General features: G+C 34.4%; 1 protein-coding gene across 5 annotated transcripts in view; it reads right to left on the bottom strand.

Moving 5' to 3' along the window:
* Window positions 1-22,869, bottom strand: part of STAG1 (STAG1 cohesin complex component) — a 509,253-nt gene that overhangs the window by 82,393 nt on the left and 403,991 nt on the right. For all 5 annotated transcript variants that reach the window (XM_070770514.1, XM_070770470.1, XM_070770576.1 and 2 more), the window contains 5 exons: window positions 21,558-21,656; window positions 20,978-21,057; window positions 14,630-14,737; window positions 12,332-12,446; window positions 3,573-3,690 (listed from right to left, as the gene is read on the bottom strand). In XM_070770514.1, coding sequence (XP_070626615.1) covers window positions 3,573-3,690; window positions 12,332-12,446; window positions 14,630-14,737; window positions 20,978-21,057; window positions 21,558-21,656 — 520 coding nt within the window. The remainder of the gene's footprint in view (window positions 1-3,572; window positions 3,691-12,331; window positions 12,447-14,629; window positions 14,738-20,977; window positions 21,058-21,557; window positions 21,657-22,869) is intronic.

Below are 22,869 nucleotides of genomic sequence, written 5' to 3'. Positions count from 1 at the left end.
TATCAGCAACCACAAGTCTGTTCTCTATGTCTATGAGTCCATTTCTGTTTCACAGATAAGTTCATGTGTGTCATATTTTAGATTCCATGTATAAGTGGTATCATAAGGTATTTGTTTTCTTCTTTCTGACTGATAATCTCTAGGTCCATCTGTGTAGCTGCAAATGACATTCATTCTTTTTTATGGCTGAGTAGTATTCCACTGTACATATGCACCACATCTTTTTCATCCATTCATCTGTTGATGAACATTAAGGTTGTTTCTACATCTTGGCTACTGGAAATAGTGTTGCTATGCACTCAGGGGTGCATTTTATCTTTTTTACTGATAATTTTGTTTGGACATATAGCAGTTATAATTTAAACTTCTATTGGTAGTCTTTGATAACTGTTTTGAAAAAATTTTAGTCCTATATTTGCAACTACTAACTAGACTTTCACCCACTAGAATACCTATCAAACTTCACTTACCTAAAGTACAACTTAACTTCTAATTAGTCTTAAGAAAATAAGTTACTATGGCATTTTATTATATGAAATACAGCAATATGGTAGCTCAGAATATTGATTTGGATGTCATTCCATACCAAAGCTTATATGTGGTACAGCATGCATATGGACAAATGTATGAAAAAAAGTTGAATCAGGATTTTAAAATAGTTCTGCACTTGTTCTGAATAAATTCTCCAGCCTTGCCTTTCCATATTCAACCATACCCTAAAATTGTGGTTGATTTAAAAATTTTCCCCCATTTTACAATCTGCTTTTCTAGTTAAAATCCAACAAAATCAAACGAAACCAAACCAACTGGCTGAAAGTTAAATCCAATGTCAACTAAACTTAAACCACAAAGAAAATCTAATACTAAGATATAGTTATTTTAAGAAGGCAGATTCATCTAGAACACCCTGATGACTAACAGTCATGGTAATTATTTTCTGAATGACATGTTTTATATATTTAAATGAGAGTAAAAAGTTAACAATACCAAGGACTTTCCTGGTGGTCCGGTGGTTAAGAATTAGCATTACTGCTTGGAAACAACACTAAGGGATGGTCACTAATAAGTATAGGAAATCTATTGCAGGTAATGGCTAATTCTGCTCTTATGTACCAGAGAGCTGAACCACACAGAAAAGTAGGGAAAAAAAAGAACAGAATCAATAGTAAACTATTTCATTTATACTCACAATATCTATTTAAGAAAATAAGAAAAAGAATCTATGTTTTAAAGAAAGGTAATCTAAGGAACAGAAAAAAGACGATATAAGTAACAAAGGATAGTTAGATATCTGAATCTGTTTCTTTCAATTCTAAAGTTCATTACAACCCTCACTTACATTAAGGTATCATCTCCATTCTAGGAATTCATATAGATTACATGAAACAGTCATTTTTTACACTACTATTGTGGGGAAAACCACTAGGCAATTCAAGTATGACTTAAATCAAATCTCTTATTATTATATAGCATAGGTAACAAATAGAGTCAAATGATTAGATCTGGTAGGCAGAGTGCCTGAAGAACTATGGACAGAGGTCTGTAACACTGTACAGGAGGCAGTGACCAAAACCATCCCAAAGAAAAAGAAATGCAAGAAGGTGAAGTATCCAACATCCACTGAATCATAGAAAAACAAGGGAATTCCAGAAAAACATTTACTTATGCTTCACTAACCATGCTAAATCCTTTGACTATGTGGATCACAACAAACTGTGGAAAATTCTTAAAGAGATGGGGATACCAGACCACCTTACCTGCCTCCTGGGAAACCTGTTTGCAGGCCAAGAAGCAACAGTTAGAATTGGACATGGAACAAAGGACTGGCTTCAAATTAGGAAAGGAGCACATCAAGGCTGTATATCGTCACCCTGCTTATTTAACTTACATGCAGAGTACATCATGAGAAATGCCAGGCTGGATGAAGCACAAGCTGGAATCAAGACTGTCAGGAAAAATATCAATAACTTTAGATATCCAGATGTCCCCAACCTTATGGCAGAAAGTGAAGAGGAACTAAAGAGCCTCTTGATGAAAGTGAAAGAGGAGAGTGAAAAAGCTGACTTAAAACTCAACACTCCAAAAACTAAGGTCATGGCAACTGGTCCCATCACTTCATGACAAATAGACGGGGAAACAATGGAAACAGTGACAGACTCCAAAATCAGTGCGGACTGTGGCTGCAGCCATGAAATCATAAGACGCTTGCTTCTTGGAAGAAAAGCTATGACAAACCTAGACAGTGTATTAAAAAGCAGAGACATCAGTTTGCTGACAAAGGTCTGTCTAGTCAAAGCTATGGTTTTTCCAGTAGTCATGTATGGATGTGAGAGTTGGACTATAAAGGCTGAGCACTGAAGAACTGATGCTGTTGAATTGTGGTACTAGAGAAGACTCTTGAGAGTCCCTTGGACAGCAGGGAGATCAAACCAGTCAATCCTAAAGGAAATCAGTCCTGAATATTCATTGGAAGGACTAAAGCTGAAACTGAAGCTCCAAAGCTTGGGCCACCTGATTCAACGAGTGGACTCACTGGAAAAGACCCTGATACTGGGAAAGATTGAGGGCAGGAGGAGAAGGGGGTGACAGAGGATGAGATGGTTATATAGCATCACCAACTCAATGACATGAGTTTGAGCAAACTTCGGGAGATGATGAAGGACAGGGAAGCCTGGTGTGCTGTAGTCCACAGGGTTGCAAAGAGTCAGATATGACTTACTGACTGAACAATATTCTGGGCTAGACTGAAAAACAAGCTATACAGAAGAGGCACTGCTAGCTTTACAGAGCTAATATTCATATAAGCTTTTAGAAGATGAATGTTTTATTAAGTATACATATCCAGTCTGCTGTTCATGTTATTACACAAAGTGTAACATTAAGACGCATACTTCAGAAATTATCAGTATAGCAATTATTTCTCCGTATTTCTTCTTTTTCTTAATATTTATTTATTTGGCTGTGCTGGGTCTCAGTTGCAGCATGTGAACTCTTAGGTGCAGCATATGAGGTCTTGTTCCCCTATGAGGGATCAAACCCAGGCCTCCTGCACTGGGAGTGTGGAGTCTTAGCCACTGGACCACCAGGGAAGTTCCCTCCCTATTTCTTGAACAGCTAAGTAAGTGACTTTATTGTTGGTTTCCTAATTTTAATGTTAAGAATATATATAACGAAAGATGGGATGATTGTGGTGTAATTAAACCTTGTATGTGAAAGATCAAGTACTTATATACAGCAAAAAGACTCTGGATGAACCATTTTTTTTCTTTTTACTTTAAGTACATCAGTATTTTGTAGCTGAAATCAGCATAAAGAAAACCTTGAATGCTCCATGATGTTTACAGGGTTTTAAAAACTTGTAGGACATGCATGATTGTAGTCCTAATATAGAAAGATGTTAGATACTATTAAGACACCTTTGCTTGTTATAGGAAACAAACTGTTCTTTTTGAAAAAAAGATACACAGATATACTTGCATATACTCATTTTTAAGAAGTCATTTATACAGGATGGTATGATTATTAATATCAACCCAAAACAATATGTAAATCAACTTTTCAAAATACTGTACCTTCCTCTCCTTGAACAGGTTCTTCTAATAGCAATTCTGTCATACATTCCCAGTCTTTCAACAGTTCTTGAGAGCTCTCCCACAAACTGTCCACCAAGTAGGCAGCATGTTCATGTAACTAAAAATAACAAATCAAATGTGACTGAAGAATATTTAATGAAGAAACTACTACTAATATATTGAGTTATTCAGCCATTTTGTTTATAATTAAAACTGTTGACAATGTTTTCAAGAGCCACTTAGAGAATATACACACACACATGCTTTCTACTACTGATAATGGGGATACAATATATAGACTCAATCAATTTTTTAAAACAATAGTAAGGTTAAGATCTCCTAGTCCAACGGCATGATCTTTAATGAGTAAACTGAGAGGACAACTAGTTAACAGAATTCCTGAAGTTACATTTGGATTTATGCCACTATTCATTACTTTTGGTTTGTCTCTCTCTATAACAACCTTTAAAAAAAAAAATCAAGTACTTTCTCCCATAATTTCATTTGAAACATTGGTACCAGACTTACTTTTTATCTCTGTTTTCTTGGTAAAGGTCAAAATATAAGTTACTCCATATCTCTGCTTTTCCCCTCTCATTTCCACTTAATTCAATGAATCTGTCATTTCACCACACCGTCACATTTTGCTGCTTATTACTTGACTATTTTCTTTGGAATCCTTGTTCCCACAGTAAACAAATGCTCTCAAGTTCCTCATCAAACATTTCATGCTCAACTCTTTTCTGCTTGTCAGTCACTAAACTGTGAAGAATATAAATCTCTTTATATAAAAGTTCTTTAGAAAAGGTAAGTAGAGGTGTTGTCCATGTTCTAGTTTCCGCTACTTAAAATTTACTTCTCTATCCTTGTATGAAAGTTCTACTACCTTTGAGTCTCATAACAACCACCTTCTAGATCAGCATTTCTCAAACTTTAGGACTGCAACCCATTCACTGGCTGTTAATATAATTTAATGTGTTGAGATCCAAGTTTTAAAAAAAGGAAACAGTAAAAAAGAGCGTATAGCACATAGAATGTTAAATACTATTTTAAATATCAGTCATATGTTCTTGTATTTGTGAGCGAAAATAGTTTTACATTATGAGGAGGGGTCTGAAAATGTGAAAGTCACCTTAGTAGACCTAATGGTTATCTACTGATATCTTGGTACATTTTGCAGGTGAGTTGCTTTTCTTCCTCATTCCTAATTCTATCGTTATGCTTAACTTCTATGTAAATTTTGATGACCTATTTAAAGCTCTGCCTCATTTCACCTCTTGAATTCTATACTTCATTTCCATTGCATTTTATTTTATTTTTTTTAATTTTATTTTATTTTTTAACTTTACAATATTGTATTGGTTTTGCCATATATCAAAATGAATCCACCACAGGTATACATGTGTTCCCCATCCTGAACCCTCCTCCCTCCTCCCTCTCCATACCATCCCTCTGGGTCGTCCCAGGGCACCAGCCCCAAACATCCAGTATTGTGCACCAAATCTGGACTGGCAACTCATTTCATATATGATATTATACATGTTTCAATGCCATTCACCTAAATCATCCCACCCTCTCCCTCTCCCACAGAGTCCAAAAGACTGTTCTACACATCAGTGTCTCTTTTGCTGTCTCGTATACAAGGTTATTGTTACCATCTTTCTAAATTCCATACATATGCGTTAGTATACTGTATTGGTGTTTTTCTTTTTGGCTTACTTCACTCTGTATAATAGGCTCCAGTTTCATCCACCTCATTAGAACTGATTCAAATGTATTCTTTTTAATGGCTGAGTAATACTCCATTGTGTATATGTACCACAGCTTTCTTATCCATTCATCTGCTGACGGACATCTACGTTGCTTCCATGTCCTGGCTATTATAAACAGTGCTGCGATGATTGGGGTACACATGTCTCTTTCCCTTCTGGTTTCCTCAGCGTGTATGCCCAGCAGTGGGATTGCTGGATCATAAGGCAGTTCTATTTCCAGTTTTTTAAGGAATCTCCACACTGTTCTCCATAGTGGCTGTACTAGTTTGCATTCCCACCAACAGCTCAATTCCAGAAAAATAAATGACCCAATCAAAAAATGGGCCAAAGAACTAAATAAGACATTTCTCCAAAGAAGACATACAGATGGCTAACAAACACATGAAAAGATGCTCAACATCACTCATTATCAGAGAAATGCAAATCAAAACCACAATGAGGTACTATTTCACGCCAGTCAGAATGGCTGTGATCCAAAAGTCTACAAGCAATAAATGCTGAAGAGGGTGTGGAGAAACGGGAACCCTCTTACACTGTAGTTGGGAATCCACCGCATTTTAAATCTCATGTTCTGTTTTCTGAAATGCCTCAGGAAACTACGTACACACTGATGCACACTCAACATCCACAGTTTCCCAGTGTTTTTCGTCAAAGCCAGAGTAGATAATACTGATTAGCATCTCTGTTCAGAAAGAAGATGGGGGAAGGTTTGCAGCCAGATATAGTCAAACTTTCTAAATCACATATCCTAGGAAAATATCTCTAGACTATCAGTAACATCATTCCAACAGAGACAGGCACAAGTACGGTGCACAACCTGGTATCAAAAATGAAAATTAGCAGAAAATAGAAAAAACAATAGTTTTTTTTTTTTTTTTTTTTTTTCTAAACAGGCTACTAAGCCTATGCTGAAATGGAGTTACTATTTAGTGGGTATCGAGTTTCAATATAGGGAAGATTTTGAAAAAGTTCTAGAGATTGATGGTAGTGACACCTGGACATCCATGTGAATGTACTTAATGCCAATGAACAAGTACACTTACTAGTAGCTAAAATGGTAAACTGTTTCACCAAAATTTTAAAAAATGCTTAGTAAACTTGAGTTTATGCTTGACATACTTAACCATATCTATAGAATAGGTATAAAAAGTTCACAATTATATTTTTGGCAGATTATATCTTCTATACATATCGTCCCTATCCCTTTTAGTTCTGAATTCTGGACTTATATATGACATTGCCCCTTCAGCTTTTTATAAGCATTTGTTAATTACATCCAGTATTTATCCAGTTCACTTTCTGTGTTAAATTTTTGATTAAGGTATATTTGTAAACATTTAATCTCTTTATTTCAACCCTATATGATAACCTGCCTTTTAAATAAAGCATGTTAGTCCATTTACATTTACTGAGATTACAGATGTTGGCATCTGCTTCCCCTGTGCTCTACCAATGACATTTTTTAAAATATGTGCTTCCTGCAGAGTTTTTTTCCTAACTTGTTTTTTCCATCACCATGATCACCAAAATTTAAAAATTTTATTTGCCTTAAGCATAACAGCCATATTGTTTAGCTTGATTCCTAGACTTATCTGTTCACCAATATTTCTTATATTCCTTATTTTCCTGTTATTGCATCAATTTTTCACTTTGCTAAAAAAATTTCCTCAAGTAATACTTTGCATATAGGATACGAAGGTAGTAAACATTTAAACTACATATCCTTTGTTTAGTTTCTCCCCACTTCATTCTCTGTTTTCTTTATAGAGTTTCTACTAGGTAACATAATAAAATGTCTTAATCTGTACCCCCTATTTCTTAATTTCTCTCTCATACTTTTAATTTCTTTCCTCCTTTGGAAAAAATTTTTTCCTTCCTGGAAAAAAATCCCTTCATCTACAGCCAATCCTTGGTTATGTCAATTCAGGTCATTTAATGATCCACCTTTCCCCCACATTTTGAAAATCATGTTAATTTCTAAGAACTCTCTTCTTTCATAATTACTTCTTATTGTATTTGGGGGCATTAATAAAAAATTTTTCGTATGTCAGGCCTTGTGCTTCTTTTCCATGGTACTTTATTTTCAGGTTCCAGAGTTTCTTGGGTACCAGCATGCATACATATATATATATATATATATATATATATATATACACACACACATATATCAATGAGCCCAGACTGAAGAATGTTAGTAGCTAGAATGCTTTTCTTGAGTCTGATTGCAAGGTCCTTGCTTCCTTGGTTGTGAAGAAAGTGGAAAGGGGGGATATATAGGCAGGCAGGCTAACTGTAGGTATGCACTTTGTATTTTGAGTGCAGAAGTTCCCTGTCTCTACAGGTACCTATAAATTATTGGGGTATTTATTCACAATTTTGCTTCTTAGCCTAATGTCTATATCCCAATGCCTGGACCAGCATTTCTAAAGTGAAGAATAAGCTCCACTAAAGGGCAGTCACTTAATTATTACTGATAGCTTACTCCTTTCACCAGCCTTTGTTGCTCTCTCTTGTCTTTAACGTTTTTCAGATTTCTACTAAAAAAGTCTCAAAAAAATTTTCCCCCTATTTTTGTCTTCTGTGAGGGTATGGGTTACTTAACTCTACTGGAATGAATTAATAATCATTTACTTTGCATTGTTCTGTCAACTGGTAATGTCTCATTCATTTTGACATTTTTAGCCTGAGGTTTTCAGTTGGATGAGTTGTTGGCACAATTCAAGGCTTTAAATATTGTGATTCCCCTAGTATTGGCATTTTTAAGGATGATTTTGCCTTAAATGACAGCATATTAAAATTTAACTCAGAAATGTTGTCATTGTTCTAGAAATTTTTTGTGTGTATATTCTCAATATAGATGCTAATGTCTTGGACCATTTCCTCTTTCTGACTGTAAGGTGGTGGCTTAGTAAAATGCATTCTGTTAACACTAACAACCTCTTGTTTCAAACTCAATGTGTACACCAGCAGGGCAAGATAATATGTTGGCCCATTTTCTTATTAAAAATTTTAAGTTCAAGAGTATTAGCAACAACAATCAGTACAACATAGTCTGTCAGGAACTGGCTTGACATAATATTCATGATACCATCTTCCTGTCTTGGGGAATCTGTGATGGCCACATAACTTGCTACTCTCAAACCTCTACAAGAATACCAGGTAGACAGAGCCATGTTTGAGAAAAAAAAAAAATTTTTTTTAATGTGGCCAATAGGGTAAAAGGTTACAGTAGTCTTTCAGACAATTCATACCAAGGGTTTTCTATTGTAAGTGAAAGATGAAGCTATTAAGAAGAAAGGTCTTGAGGCGTTCTCAATGGCCATAAAAAAGCCCTGGAATTAAAAAGGATCTGGAAACCTAACAATGAAACAAAAATTTACTTTCTAAAAACAGTTTTTGGTATCATAATTTTATAAAACAGCATGAAAATCAGGTTGTGCAAGCATTCTTTGTATTCCTTTGAAACAGATGAACAAAAAAGGTTGCTCATTAATGGATAAAGAGTCACTGTACAGCAAATAATCAGAATTATATTAGATACATAAATTAAAATTACATTTATGTGGGGGTGAATTTTACCCTGCTATATCTAAGCATAATTTATTTTATAGAGTTTCCTCTAATCTTGTATATAACAAACTAATTTCATTTTCCTGGTGACTTTAATTAAAATTTTCTCAGTGTGTTCCTACTTGTCTTTAATTGGTTTCAAGGTTATTCATAAATATTGTACCTCATGTCAAATAGTTAACTCTTCTGTCAAACAGTTAATACTCTAAAGGAGCTCACAGTATAAAGGAATCTTACACTTATTCCTTTTATGAAAAATCATTTACAGTGCAAATAACCATTCTAAACAATTAAGCCTAAATTTGTAAATACTCTTATACTGGGTTTATTCTCTGCTGAAACAGAGTCAGCTTTGGTAATCCTGAAGAACACATTAAAAAAAATAAAACCAAGAAAAAGTTATTCTGGGGGGGATTTCCTGGTTGTTATATTCATAATATATCTGTTAACTTTCTGTCTTAAATGACTGCCATAATTGGCCTTATCATTCTAAATGCCTAGAAGTACAGTTACAATACTTCTAGATTGTCCGGAAATGTTCTGGGTTATGATTAACTGCTTTGGAATAATTATTAACAGCATCATCACTCTGAAAAGCATCAGTTTCAAAAGTTTGTATAGTAAGTATCATGGTCACACAACCTACAGGGAAATCTGGACTTATCATACACAAGTACCATTTTTCCTACTATTTGGCATGTATTTCAAACAACAACGACAATCTCAAATACACTAGGTATTTTTTCACTTGAAACCAATGACTGCTAAAAAAGTTGTGATGGCTTAAAAATGCCACTTTTTGGTACAAAAAGAAAGAAAAACTAATTTAGGTAGATATCTTAATCTTGATTATTTCACCTATAATTCATATATAAAAGAGGAAGACCCTATGGACTGCAAACCTCTTTCAATTCAATATTTTACAATTCTATTATTAAAATGTTACTACTTAACATCCCAGGAAATTCCAGGGACAGAGGAGCCTGGTGGGTTACAGTCCATAGGGTTGCGAAGAGTTGGACAGGGCTTAGCAAGTAAAGAACAACATCATCATCCCAGTAAAACAAAGGAATAGGAAAGATAATCAGTTCAGTCAATTCTAGGTAACTGGTTGATAATTCAACTATAAGCTAGACTTATTCTACTTTTATGATTTCTAAGGTTTCTTTCAATTCAACTTTTTATGAGCCTATGACTAAAATATTACTAAAACACACATTATAGCAAAACCAGAGGAATTCAGAATAAGGTATAATCAGAATCCCACCATATTACAAGAATATGGGTTTAATAAGCATTCAACTCCAGGTGTACACTAGTATTACAAAATAAGAAGAGAGATTTTAATAAACAATGCTTCCTATAAAACAGGAGACCATAAACACCAATATTATGATCATGAATCAACTAGAAACCCTTAACTACAATTTGCAGTTGTTTTTGCAGCTGACAAGAATGTCACAGAAGACAACTGGGAAATATATTTTAATGTTCTTGTAACGTTTTAGTAAAGAGCAGCAAACACATAAAACAGTAATACCATTTCAAAAATAGAGCAGTAATACACTTCACAAATTACTGCTATGAATAGAGGATGAAACTGTAAAACTAAGTACTTACAGCTTTTAATATACCAAAAAAGTAAAGTCCTTGGACTTTCAGAGATCCAAAACATTTTATTTCAATTAATAATCAAGTTCAACTAATCTGATCATATTTCCCAAACTTTTCAGCAGTTTAATAGTATATATGTATCTCATTCCTACCAATTTTTGATACTACCGTTACTATTAAAGTCAAAATTTTAAATAGGACTTGATTGTTGCAAAGTACTTTTAACCTCATTTCTTTAAAACCTAAAGGGTTAAGAGTTTAATTTGAATAGTCTATCACAGGTGTGATATTTGCTGAGTATTTAGTGTTTTACCTTAAACATTCACAAGCATCTATATTTTACTCCATAATAATATCCACACTTGCTTTGTTAAGAAAATAATGCTTTGGACTCTTGCTATCCAAGTGGTTCCTGGACTTCTGGTCCAGAAGCATAAACAAAAAGTAGCATCTCAGATTCCAACTCAAAAGTAACTAAATTAGAACTGGCATTTTAAGAAGATCCCCACAAAATCTGTATACATATTTAATACACTGTTCTTAAACACATCCCTTACACAAATGCAACTCTCCAGCTGGTTTCATTTTGACTATATTCTTTCTCTGTTCCCAACTCACTTAAAAAATATCAGCAATTCCTTCACTTTTCTGGTTCTGCTTTGCCCTAACCCCACTCTTTCCACTAATCCTTACATCTCTGTCTGATCTTAATTTTTTTATAGACCACCTGTTTGTCTCTCAATTCCTCATTTCTACAGAGTATCTCCAGCATGTTCAAACTTGAGCAGTCATACAGTCTCTTACGTTTCTCTTATTCCTAGACATTCCCATACAAACCAAAAATACTCTTTCTCCAAGTAAAGTTCAGGGTCCTAGATTTCTAGATTTTTGCTACCTTTATTTGGAACTCTATTCCCACTCATTTCTAAGCCAACAAGTTTTTTCATTCAGGTATAAGTTTGCTATCCCCCCATGTTATACCAGCAGTTGGAAATACAGTTCTAACATTAAAGAACATTTAAATGGGCAAACTAAAGTTCACATGTGCAAACAGATTCTGATAGATAATATGTTACGGATGTTAACTGTTTGATAAATTGACATGGAAATGCTGCATAAGCTTGCATAACTAATTTACATTCAAATTCATATTTTTCCTTAAATAACAACTTTCAAACAAGATAGAACCAGTGGTTTTGACAGCTTGAAAATGTTCATATACTGTTTCAATAATATAATTTTTCTTTTTATTTTGGCCACACCACACAGCTTGTAGGATCTTAGTTTTCTGACTAGGGATCGAACCTGGGCCCTCTGCAGGGAATTCCCTGGTGAACTGCTGGATCACCAGGGAATTCCCTAAATAATGTAATTTAAAAGCTACAGGTAAAAAGAAAAGCTACAAGAAAAACAAAAAGTAACAAAAAGAGTATGCTGTATTGCAATGAAGTACTATAAAACTTTAAAAACTGCTAACCTATGTTCAGTGTTAATCCATATCTGCACACATATTCCCAAAAAAGGTAGTGTACTGATCCCATTATCATGGAATCAAATCTATGGAGCTAAGGAATTTCCTGGTGGTCCAACGGTTAGGACATGGGCTTTCACTCAGGGAACTAACATCCCACAAGTTGTGCAGCACAGCCAAAAAATTTAAAATATCCATGAAGGCAACTTTGTAAGAAACAGTCTTGTCTTTATTTGATTAAAAAAAAAATCACTAATTACAATGATTAAATGATAATTTTACTTAAAATGTAATCTAATACAACAAAATAAATAGCTATGTTAAAAATTTACCTCACTTTCAAGAAAGAAAAGGACAAGCATCCTAATAAGGTTCCCATTCGGACTGTTTCTCCCCCTTCTCTTTGCTAATGCTTCTTCTGCTTGTGGGTCATGTCTGCTAAACAATCTGGAAATAAGTAACAAAACAAGAATATTACAAATTTACATGGATATGAATTTAAGTCTTCTCCTTCAGTATATAAATTTCAGTGTTGAGACTAAAAAACAGACTAAATGTATGTGGATGTACATTTGATAAAAAAACAAACAAAAAAACCAAACTTGATCATGGAATTCTGAGTCTACTCTACAGTTTACTTAACAGATTTTAAAAGATCACAATATTAAATGGTAGGAAAATGCTAAAAAAGATTAGCTTTTTCAAAAGTTCTCCAACTGAGTATTTCCAGGGCAGGGGAATAAAAGATGCTTATGAGGCGAAGCTTTTGTTTACATAGGAATTGACTCCATTTTCTTAAAGAAATAAAATATAATGGAGGCTTACATTGGTAGATATTTATATGAAATGTTAAATTTAAAAAATTTTAGCAAATGTTTCAAACTTAGACAAATACAATACAGATAAAATTACATATATCCAAGGGCTCTTTCTGATTCCAGTGTTGCCGTTAATGGCCTCCATTCTGTAGATAATGAACCTTTTTAAATCTATCTTTTCTTTGAAACTGCAGAAGCAATACATTCTTTCTAAACATACAGAAACAATAAATTCTTTCTAAAATTCCTTTTGAAAAGTTAAAAAAGAGACTAACTAGAATATAATAAAACAAAAAGAAAGGGAAATTAAGACTACAATATACCCTTGATATTTGCGACAGACAACACCTCAAGATAAATATGGAAATAGCACTATTCTATATTAGCCAATGAGTCAGAGTCACATCTTACTGTAAAAGCCATGCCTGAAAATTCTGACTTCTTCACTTTCATTAGCAGCATGCACTACTAGCCAGCTTCCTTCTTAAATAAAGATTTTTTTTTACACAGACATAGCTCTTTCTTGTTTTGAGAGGTATCACTGAGTAAAGAGGGGCTTCCTCAATGGCTCAGCTAGTAAAGAATCCACCTGCAATGCAGTAGACACAGGAGATCAGGTTCGATCCCTGGGTCGGAAAGATCCCCTGGAGGAGGAAACAGAAAACCACTCCAGTGTTCTTGTCTGGAAAATCTCATAGACAGAGGAACTTGGCAGGCTGCAGTCCAAAGAGCTGGACACGACTGAGTGGCTAAGCACACTGGATGTGTGGCACCTCCTTGTGCTTTGCTGACTCCTATGACAGCTGAGCACCCTCAGTCTTAGCCTACTTTGTAGTTGTCCACAAAGAAACAGGTTTAAAAAGAGACAGTGAGACAAATATATAATAGTGGTAAGCAAGAGCACTCTACCACTGAGTAAAGAGCAGTTTGTGATTGTAGCACCAAGATGCTGATGCTAGATGGAGGGCCACGCTTGCTCATTATCAAAGTCAATCACCCATGTACAACAGTTGCCCAGTGCATGACTTATATCTGTGCTTAGCATAATCACACATAATTACAAATCACTACATGTAAAAGACCTCTGGGTTAACCAGTCAAAGTGACTATGTTAAATCTATGAATAAAAACAAAAACACAGCAAAACATCCCCCTGCCCAAGAATATGCTTATATTTTAAGAATGAATTAATAAATTATAGAATATATATAGTAGAGACCATGATCAAAAACATATTTCATAAGGATGTTTAATTACATAAAAAAACTCTCATTAGCGCTATGCTTTGTCAAAAAATTGGATGAGATTTTGCTTTGAAATTAAACTGTAGCTGCATACATATTTTTACTATCATTACAGATTACTGATTAAAATAATGCTCCTCCTAATAAGATGGAAAAAAAAAAACCCTGAAAATGTGGGAGGTATTTTGAAGATAATTTTAGATTACCAGTGTTGGGAAGTTAAGATGAGAACACAGAATTTTAAAAGGGAAAACAATTTGATGAAATAAAGTATCAATTACTTAGGTGAGTCTTTATAAACTTCAAGCACTTCTGCTACCTCCATTTACAAGGAGCTGACTAGCTGATGACTGTCATTTTAGATTTTAGATCAAAGGAATACGTCACAAGGGACATCCTTCTCAGAGATGTGATTCACGATGTGTATGTAGGCTGTAAGAATGTTACAGCCCACAGAATTTGCAGTGGCCACTTCTAGCACTATTTTCAGTCACTCTTTTACTAACTATAAAACAACAACAAAACAAAAACAGAAAAGTGGAACTTGTTTCATAGAGAATTAACTCACTTTTTGTGAAGGAATTCTCCAGCTGCCACAGCAACAGGGCGATGTGCTGAGTACACCAAATGGTAAACATTTTCACAGTCTTCATTGGAAAGAGCTTCTTCACTTCCACTGAAAAATTCAGAAAAGTAAAACTGAGCCAAAACAAATGTTTACTGTCAGTTCTACCTTCATCAAAATTTTGTATGGTTCTTTATAAAAGCTCAAGGTATTCTGATTTTATTTTTCCACTCTTTTTAGTTGAGTTTGAAAATAATATTTTTCCTTAACTATAAAGGGCACTTCAATTGTTATATAAAATTCAGAAAATACAGATAAAACAAGAAAATAAAAGGTCCACATTTCTTTCCATACACACCTATAGACAACAACTCTTAATATCTTGGGATATATATTAGCCCAATTTAGCTCAGTTTCTTTAAACGTGCATAAGTTTTTTTGTTAACAGACATTAGTCATATATTCACCTGTTTCATAGTTAAATTGTTACTGTGCTATGTCACTCTTGCCAGAATTGTCTATTTTATAGTTTATCACAATATTTACAATACTAGTCTTCTTTCTATATAAAATGGATTTACCAGTCATAATCATTCCTTTACTAATGTAAATTTGCCATCTTTCTTTTCATGTAGTCGTAAAGTTTCAACCTTTTATTGGTTTGCTGGAATGTATATTTAAGTATTTTTTTCCCAAAGAGGGAATATCTATTTCCTGACTATTAATATGGTTAAAAACATTTGAAAGGATTAAAGATTAATGACTAGATGGGGTACAGAATGTTTAGGCTGTACAGGTTCTTGACGAGATGTAGCAGTATAAACTCATTCCACAGAATTCAATTCTGGAGATGCCTCAGAGACTAGAAGGAAACTAGTCAAATGAATATAAATTAGAATGATCTTTGCAGCAAAATAATGTGGTTGCATCATAATATAAGGAAGAAACTTTAGTTTTGAATGAAAAAGAGCTGGATTTCAAGGAAGGGAGACAGATTAGAAGCAGTTTAATTTTAAAGTTCACACTTTTCCCCTCTCAACAAGGCCTAAGTTTTAATCACTTAATTATATGTATATAAATCAGCTCAATGAACTAATACCCTCAGGATGAAGTTAAACTCCTAGGAAAAAAAAAAATTAAGATTTCTCAGTAATCCAAGCTCATAAGGGAAAGGAAATAATCTACACCAAAAGAAGAATAAACAGATGGAGAAAAAAAGAATTTAAAGATAGTACAACAGGATGTTAAGGTGACTTTAACTTGTTATTTTGAGGAAGTTTTGGTAGACATCTCACAAGCCAAGAAAAATAAGGGCAGATTATTTCATGCAGTGCTATAAGAGACTGGAGAGTTAGTTTGTGAACCTCACCATGAAAGTAGAAATCAGGAGACAGAGCAATATAATGAGTAGAAATTCATAGTTCCTCCAAGTTTCCTTTAGGCCAGACATGAAATAATTAAAGACAGCCAGCCTGGATAGTTTTAAAAGACATCCTGCCCAACAAGGCCATATACAGGGCAAGCGATTCAAAGAGAGGAAACCGAAAGCCAGGTGCTGAATCACAAAGTAAATAGCCAGAGGAAGCATCATCCACTGTGGGGAACCACTGTCATAAACACCCAAAGAGGGAATAAGACAGGAGGGAAAAGGGCAGGACACAAACGTGAAATAATGACGATGGGGAGCACCTGCTGGCATGCTGGACAGGCTGGAGCCAGCTGAAACCAAGGTGGCTTTGAGAATAGTACAGTTACTGACCTTTCGCTCATAATACCTTCACTGAAATACTAAAAAGCACTCCTTTCACACCATGTCAGTTCTGAAAAGAACCATAAAAGGCCAAAAAGAGTGGGCAGTGGCCCAATTTTGGGGAAATACCCACCCTTCCCCAGAATAGCAAGAATATTTCTCCTACTCATTAGCCTATGAAATCACTTAACCCAAAAAAAGTACGTCCCCATGCCTCTGGGCCTATTTCACTTTCCCAGAGGACCCTGTGCCCTGGGGTGGCTCTTGCCTTCTGAGACAGACTGCATTCTGTCTATGGAATGCATATCACTAAATAAACTTGCTTTCCCTTTACTATGGTTCCCTCCTAAATTTTTCCTGTGGGTTGCCAATGACCCTCACTAGGAGGTCCATCCTAAGGACTTCTGTGGGTCTCAGGATGACACCTCCCTCTCCTGCAACAGGGAGAGCTCTCTGAGGAATCCAGAAAAGGACCAAAGTTATCTAATGAATTAGATCATCTGACACAGTTGGAGGGCCATAACTGTACTTTTTATATATGTTCTGACCTTATTTCTTCCAATGAAAACACAGAAAAGAATCTTAAAAATAGACTTTTGAAACTAGCCAAACTACTTTCTAAATTCAAGAGGAAAGTATGATTTTTTTTTTAGCCAAACAAGGTATCAGATAGTTTGAAAAACACTCTTTAAGGAAGTAAACTAGCTAGAAAATATATTGGAGGAGCCTATGAGAGACTGCTGTAAATAAGGCAGAGCACCAAAGACTTGATGCCTTCGAACTGTGGTGCTGGAGAAGACTCCTGAAAGTCCCTTGGACAATAAGGAGATCAAACCAGTCAATCTTAAGGGAAATCAACCCTGAATACTTGTTGGAAAGACTGACACGGAAGCTGAGCATAGTGAAAGTCGCTCAGTCGTGTCTGACTCTTTGGGACCCCATGGATGATACAGTTCATGGAATTCTCCAGGCCAGAATACTGGAGTGGGTAGCCTTTTCCTTCTCCAGGGAATCTCCCCAACCCAGGGATAGAACACAGGTCTCCACATTGCAGGCAGATTCTTTCCCAGCTGAGCCACAAGGGAAGCCCCAAAATACTGAAGTGAGTAGCCTATCCCTTCTCCAGAGGATCTTGCCAACCCAGGAATCAAACTGGGGTCTCCTGCATTGCAAGCAGATTCTTTAACAACTGAGCTATCAGAGAAGCTGAAGTTGAAGCTCCAGTATTTCAGTCATCTGATGCGAACAGCCGACTCCTTGGTAAAGTCCCTTACGCAGGGAAACACTGAGAGCAGGAGGAGAAGAAGGCGTCAGAGGATGAAATGGCTGGATGGCATCACAGATCCAAAGGACATGAACTTGGCAAACTTCGGGAAATGGTGAGGGACAGGCAGGCCTGGCGTGCTGCACTCCATGGGGTCACAAAGAATGGGACATGACTGGGCGACTAAACAGCAACAACAGAGAGAATTACTCTTCCCTGAAGGTAAGGGAAGAAGTATTGAAAATATCAAAGCAGTTAACACTTGCCTGAATGAGCAAGTATTAAAACTAAATTTAAAAAAAGGCAAAAAGAAAAAAAAAAGGGTAAAAAAGTAATCCTTAACAACAGATTTTAAACTCTAGACAATTTAAATGAAAAAAGATGAGTGGGTGGAATGAGGTTATTTTTTGTTCAAGGGAAAGACATTGATAAACTTGTAAAATTCAAACTTAGATTATAATCTACTTGTCATAGTAGTCATAATCTTCATAAATGACAAAGAAAGAGATATAACAATAAAGTGAATACTATCAGAAGATGTACAAATTATGAATAGAGAGGTACTGATCTATACAGTGTGTAAGAAAAGATAGTAGTTGGAAGACTCTAACACATCCTTCTGAAAAAATAGGCGAAAAAAAGTAAAGTTATAGATAATTTGGATGACACTGAATAAATTCAAAGTAATGAATATAAATACATTAACTATATAAGCAACACAGATAAGTATTGTTTTTACATATATTTAGAACATTCAGAAGATTAACCAAAATATGCAGAACACATTCTTAAATAATACAATAAAATAGAAAGAACAGCTTTAAACAATCTGATCTAGGGAGAACAGAAATTACTACTGAATAATCCATGATTAAACTGAAAATCATAACAGTAATCAAAATATTTATCATTAATTGCCTATGAAAATATTCCATGTCCAAATTTTTGGGAGACAAGTAAAGTAGTGAAATTGAAAGTAGTACTTAAAGGTATATTCATTACTTTAAACATGATTATTCAGAAACAATAAACAAATAGCTTAAAGAAGCTAATTCATTGAAAAGAACAGTAGGATGGACAAACCTCTAGCATGACTTATCAAGAAGAAGGGGATACAAATAAAATAAATGATGAAAAAGAGAAATAACAGAAAAATAGCAAAGTTTTATGAATAAACATATCATAAACAATAAAGTTGAAAACTGTGATAAAACTGATATATTTTCAAAAGCTTATAAAAAGCCAAAATTAATATAAGAGGAAATAAAGATTAACTTAGACAGATAACAGTTAAAGAAGTAGGAATGATGATCAAAGACTTCTCCTCAAAAGAAACTTAAAACTGATATGGCTTTAACAAGAGAATTCTCTCAAACTTTTAAGAAGAAAATCTTCATCATAGAAAAGTTATTTCAGAACAGAAAAAGGGTGAGAAATTACTGATGATAATTTACAAAGAGTATACATATAACCCTGATTTCAAAGTTGGATAAAGAAAAGAAAAAAATGTTAAAGTTATATATAACACAACTGTGAAAATCCGAAATAAAACATAAAACTGCATTTAAGCAAATTACAGTGAAAACAAATATGTCACGTTCAAACAGGATTTAGTTTAGAAATGCACATGTGGTTTACCATTAGACAAATACATCAATTTCATTCAGACTCATCTATGTAAAAAAGAAAATCCCAGAAAACTGAGAATACAGAAGAACATTTTTCATATCAAAAACCTATCTCAGTAACTGCAGAAACAAAAAAACTTTAGATGCCTTCCTAGAAAAAGAACAAAAAAATCCACTATCAGGGATACTTAAAGTGCTCAATATCCGGGCTAATGGAATTAGACAAGAAAATGAAACAAAAGTTTTAAAATGAGAAGAGGAGAAGACAGAACTAAAATTGTCTTCACATCATAAAATAATCTACATAGTAAATTCAAGAAAATCAAACCATCAGCATGGATAAAAGTTCTACTATGCTGCACATAAAAGACAAACATGAAAATTAAGGTTCTCTGTCTTAGCAATAATTCAGTAGAAAATATTTTAAAACTAAATATTTATCACATAACAAAAAAACCATAAAGTATTTAAGAATTAACCCAGTAAACAATGTACACTACTGCTACAAAACAAATTTAAACCTTACACAAGACTTAATGAGATCTGAATAAAGGAATATATCATTTTCATATATAAATTATATATATAATTATAAAAAGTTCCATTCTCTCCTAAATTTATCATAAAATTAAATGCAGTTCTTTTTTTCTTTGGCCACACCACTATAAGATCTTAGTTTCCCAGCTAGGGATCAAACCCTTGTCCGTGTAGTGAAAGTGCAAAGTCTTAACCACTGGACTGCCAGGGAAGTTCCTAAATGCAGTTCTAATATTTAAACTCCCAACCAAAGTTTCTGAGGAATTAGACAAAAGCACCTTAAAAATTCATAAAGAAAAAAGTAGCTAAGTGCATTTTAAAAAGAAAGGCAAAGAAGGTACTGATCAGTAAGAGGCCATAAGCACACAACATCTACTAGAATATAAAGCCACAATAATAAAGAATATGGTAGTACAGCAGAAAGAGGCAAAATGAGACCAAAACAACAATAGACCCTGGCATACATGATATCTGGTGTATGACAGATATAGCATCATAAAATAGGGAGTAGAGGATTTGCAATGACTTTGTCAGGTCTTGCATTCTCTCATACAGATTCTTCCTGGTTTTTAGTTAGTTCTATATATGAAACTATTCCTATTTTAAAATCTATAGCATATTAATGACATAATTTAATCACCTTGTTTCCTTCTTTTACTTCTGTACCATTCTAAAGAAGTCTATTTGAAAAACCTAACCCTTTTAAGTCTTTTCTTTCTCATTTCTCTGTCTCTCTCTTTAAATAGAAGAACCCACCTGCCAATGCAGGAAATGTGGGTTCAATCCCTGGGTTGGGAAGATCCCTTGGAGAAGGAAATGGCAACCCACTCCAGTAATCTTGCCTGGGAAATCCCATGGACAGAGGAGCATGGTGGGCTACAGTCCAACGAGTTCCGAAAGAGTTGGACATGACTTAGAGATTAAACAATAACAATGTTACTTCATGGATACTTTTTCTGGATTGCATAAAAGAACTTGTACATAGAGGAAATAGAAAATATTCAAAATAAAAAACAAACAGAAAACATTTTGTTTCAAACCTAACCTTAAAATAAGAAAGCAAAACCAAAAGTGGTAAGAATACACATTAGGATTATATATGTGAAGGGCACTAATAATGCTGGGAAACAACATTAATATTTTAACAGATTAAATTAAAATATTATACTTACTGAAGTATTAGTGTAACCAATCGAATAGCTTCAACAGCAACATCATATTCCTTATCAAGTGTCATTGATACAATGCGATCCTGAAGAAAAGTCATAAGTCAAACCAACCATGAACAGAAAAGAAGCTGAGACAGATGTGAGGTAATGTTTTGTGGGGAGATGATGGAAGAGTAATGATAGATTAGTCTAATGATGATTAGATTAGATGGAAAGTTTTCCTTTTCAAATGTTATCATCATGGTTCTATGCACACACAGGAGGTGTTGTAAATGTTTATAATTTTCATCAACTAGCATTCTCTAACAAAGAGACAAACCTTACCTTGCAAAATCATTAAGTATAAAAAGATGTCCAGGAAAAAAATCTTATTTTAAGCAGGAGAGCTTTCCATTGAAGGTAATAAATAAGACCTCATGTTGGTAATATCTTTTCTAAAGCAGAGATTCATCTATTTAATACAGGGCTATTTAAAGAATATGTATTAAGAATATGAGCTACACTTGCTATGGTAATGCCATTTGCTAAGCTAGCTATAACAAGCATTTTTAAAGTGAAAAAGAAAAGAAGTTAACATTCTTACCTTGAATCGGTTAGTGAAGAGCTCCAACTTGGGGAATAATTCTCTATTGGTATACAGACTTTGTAGAGCTTTCAAACACTTCAGTCTGACTTCTCCTTGCTTCAGAAATACAAATAAAACCAAAACACAAACAGTCAATTCAATGTTACAAAAGTTACATTTTCAAGTCTATATGAAAACTAAAGTGATTTTCAGCTTAACCATTCAATTTATTTCATACTGTAATTTGACATAAGACAGAACAAGTAACTATATTGTACTTACATTTAACTAAAAATGCACTAAAACCCCTTAGTTAGTTGAGAGTAAGTCTATATCTTTTTCAAATGTGTATCAATTCTGGTTCAACATGAAATATTTCCTACAATCATACCTGTGGCACTGTGAGATAATTTTTAGCCTATGATTTTAACTAAAGAAGGGTATGCTAATTTCTCCTTACTTCAAAAAAAATCTAACTTCATAACAAAGTATTATCACTCATTTATTTAGCAAATATTTACTAAAAGTCTTTTATATTCCAGAAAGAGCAGTTAGGAAAACATGATAAAGGGAAGAATGTTTAAAACAAAGGCAAAATGATAGTCATGTGTCCTGGGGTTGCTCTTTACTAGGGCAATATAATAAAATCATTAACTTGGAGTAGATGTTGGTAATCAAAATGCATTCAGGATCACATGGAAACTTAGCCAATCCAAATGATTCAAAAGGAAACAAAATTTCTATGTTCAAAAAGCAACATGTTCCACAGTGGGCGTCCAAATTTTGGAATCAGACAAAGCTAGATTTCCAATCTGTATATTATTAGAGAGATGATAAGTACACTAAAACCATCCCCAAGAAAAAGAAATGCAAAAAGGCAAAATGATTGTCTGAGGAGGGCTTACAAACAGCTGATAAAAGAAAAAGGAAAGGTAAAGGAGAAATGGAAAGATATATCTGTCTGAAGGCAGAATTCCAAAGAACAGCAAGGGGAGATAAGAAAGTCTTCCTCAGTGATCAGTGCAAAGAAATAGAGGAAAACAATAGAATGGGAAAGACCAGAGATGTCTCCAAGAAAATAAGAAATACCAAGGAACATTTCATGCAAAGATGGAACGGTAAAGGACAGAAACGGTATGGACCTAACAGGAAGCAGAAGATATTAAGATGTGGCAGAATACACAGAAGAACTATACAAAAAAGATCTTTATGACTCAGATAACCATGATGGTGTGATCATTAAACTAAGAGTCAGACGTCCTGGAGTGTGAAGTCAAGTGGGCCTTATGAAGCAACACTATGAACAAAGCTAGTGGAGGTGACAAAATTT

Source organism: Bos indicus, chromosome 1 (genome assembly GCF_029378745.1).
Source record: "Bos indicus isolate NIAB-ARS_2022 breed Sahiwal x Tharparkar chromosome 1, NIAB-ARS_B.indTharparkar_mat_pri_1.0, whole genome shotgun sequence".
NCBI classification, from domain to species: domain Eukaryota; kingdom Metazoa; phylum Chordata; class Mammalia; order Artiodactyla; family Bovidae; genus Bos; species Bos indicus.
Note: the sequence above shows the minus strand (reverse complement) of the source record. Positions and strands in the feature narration are given on the sequence as shown.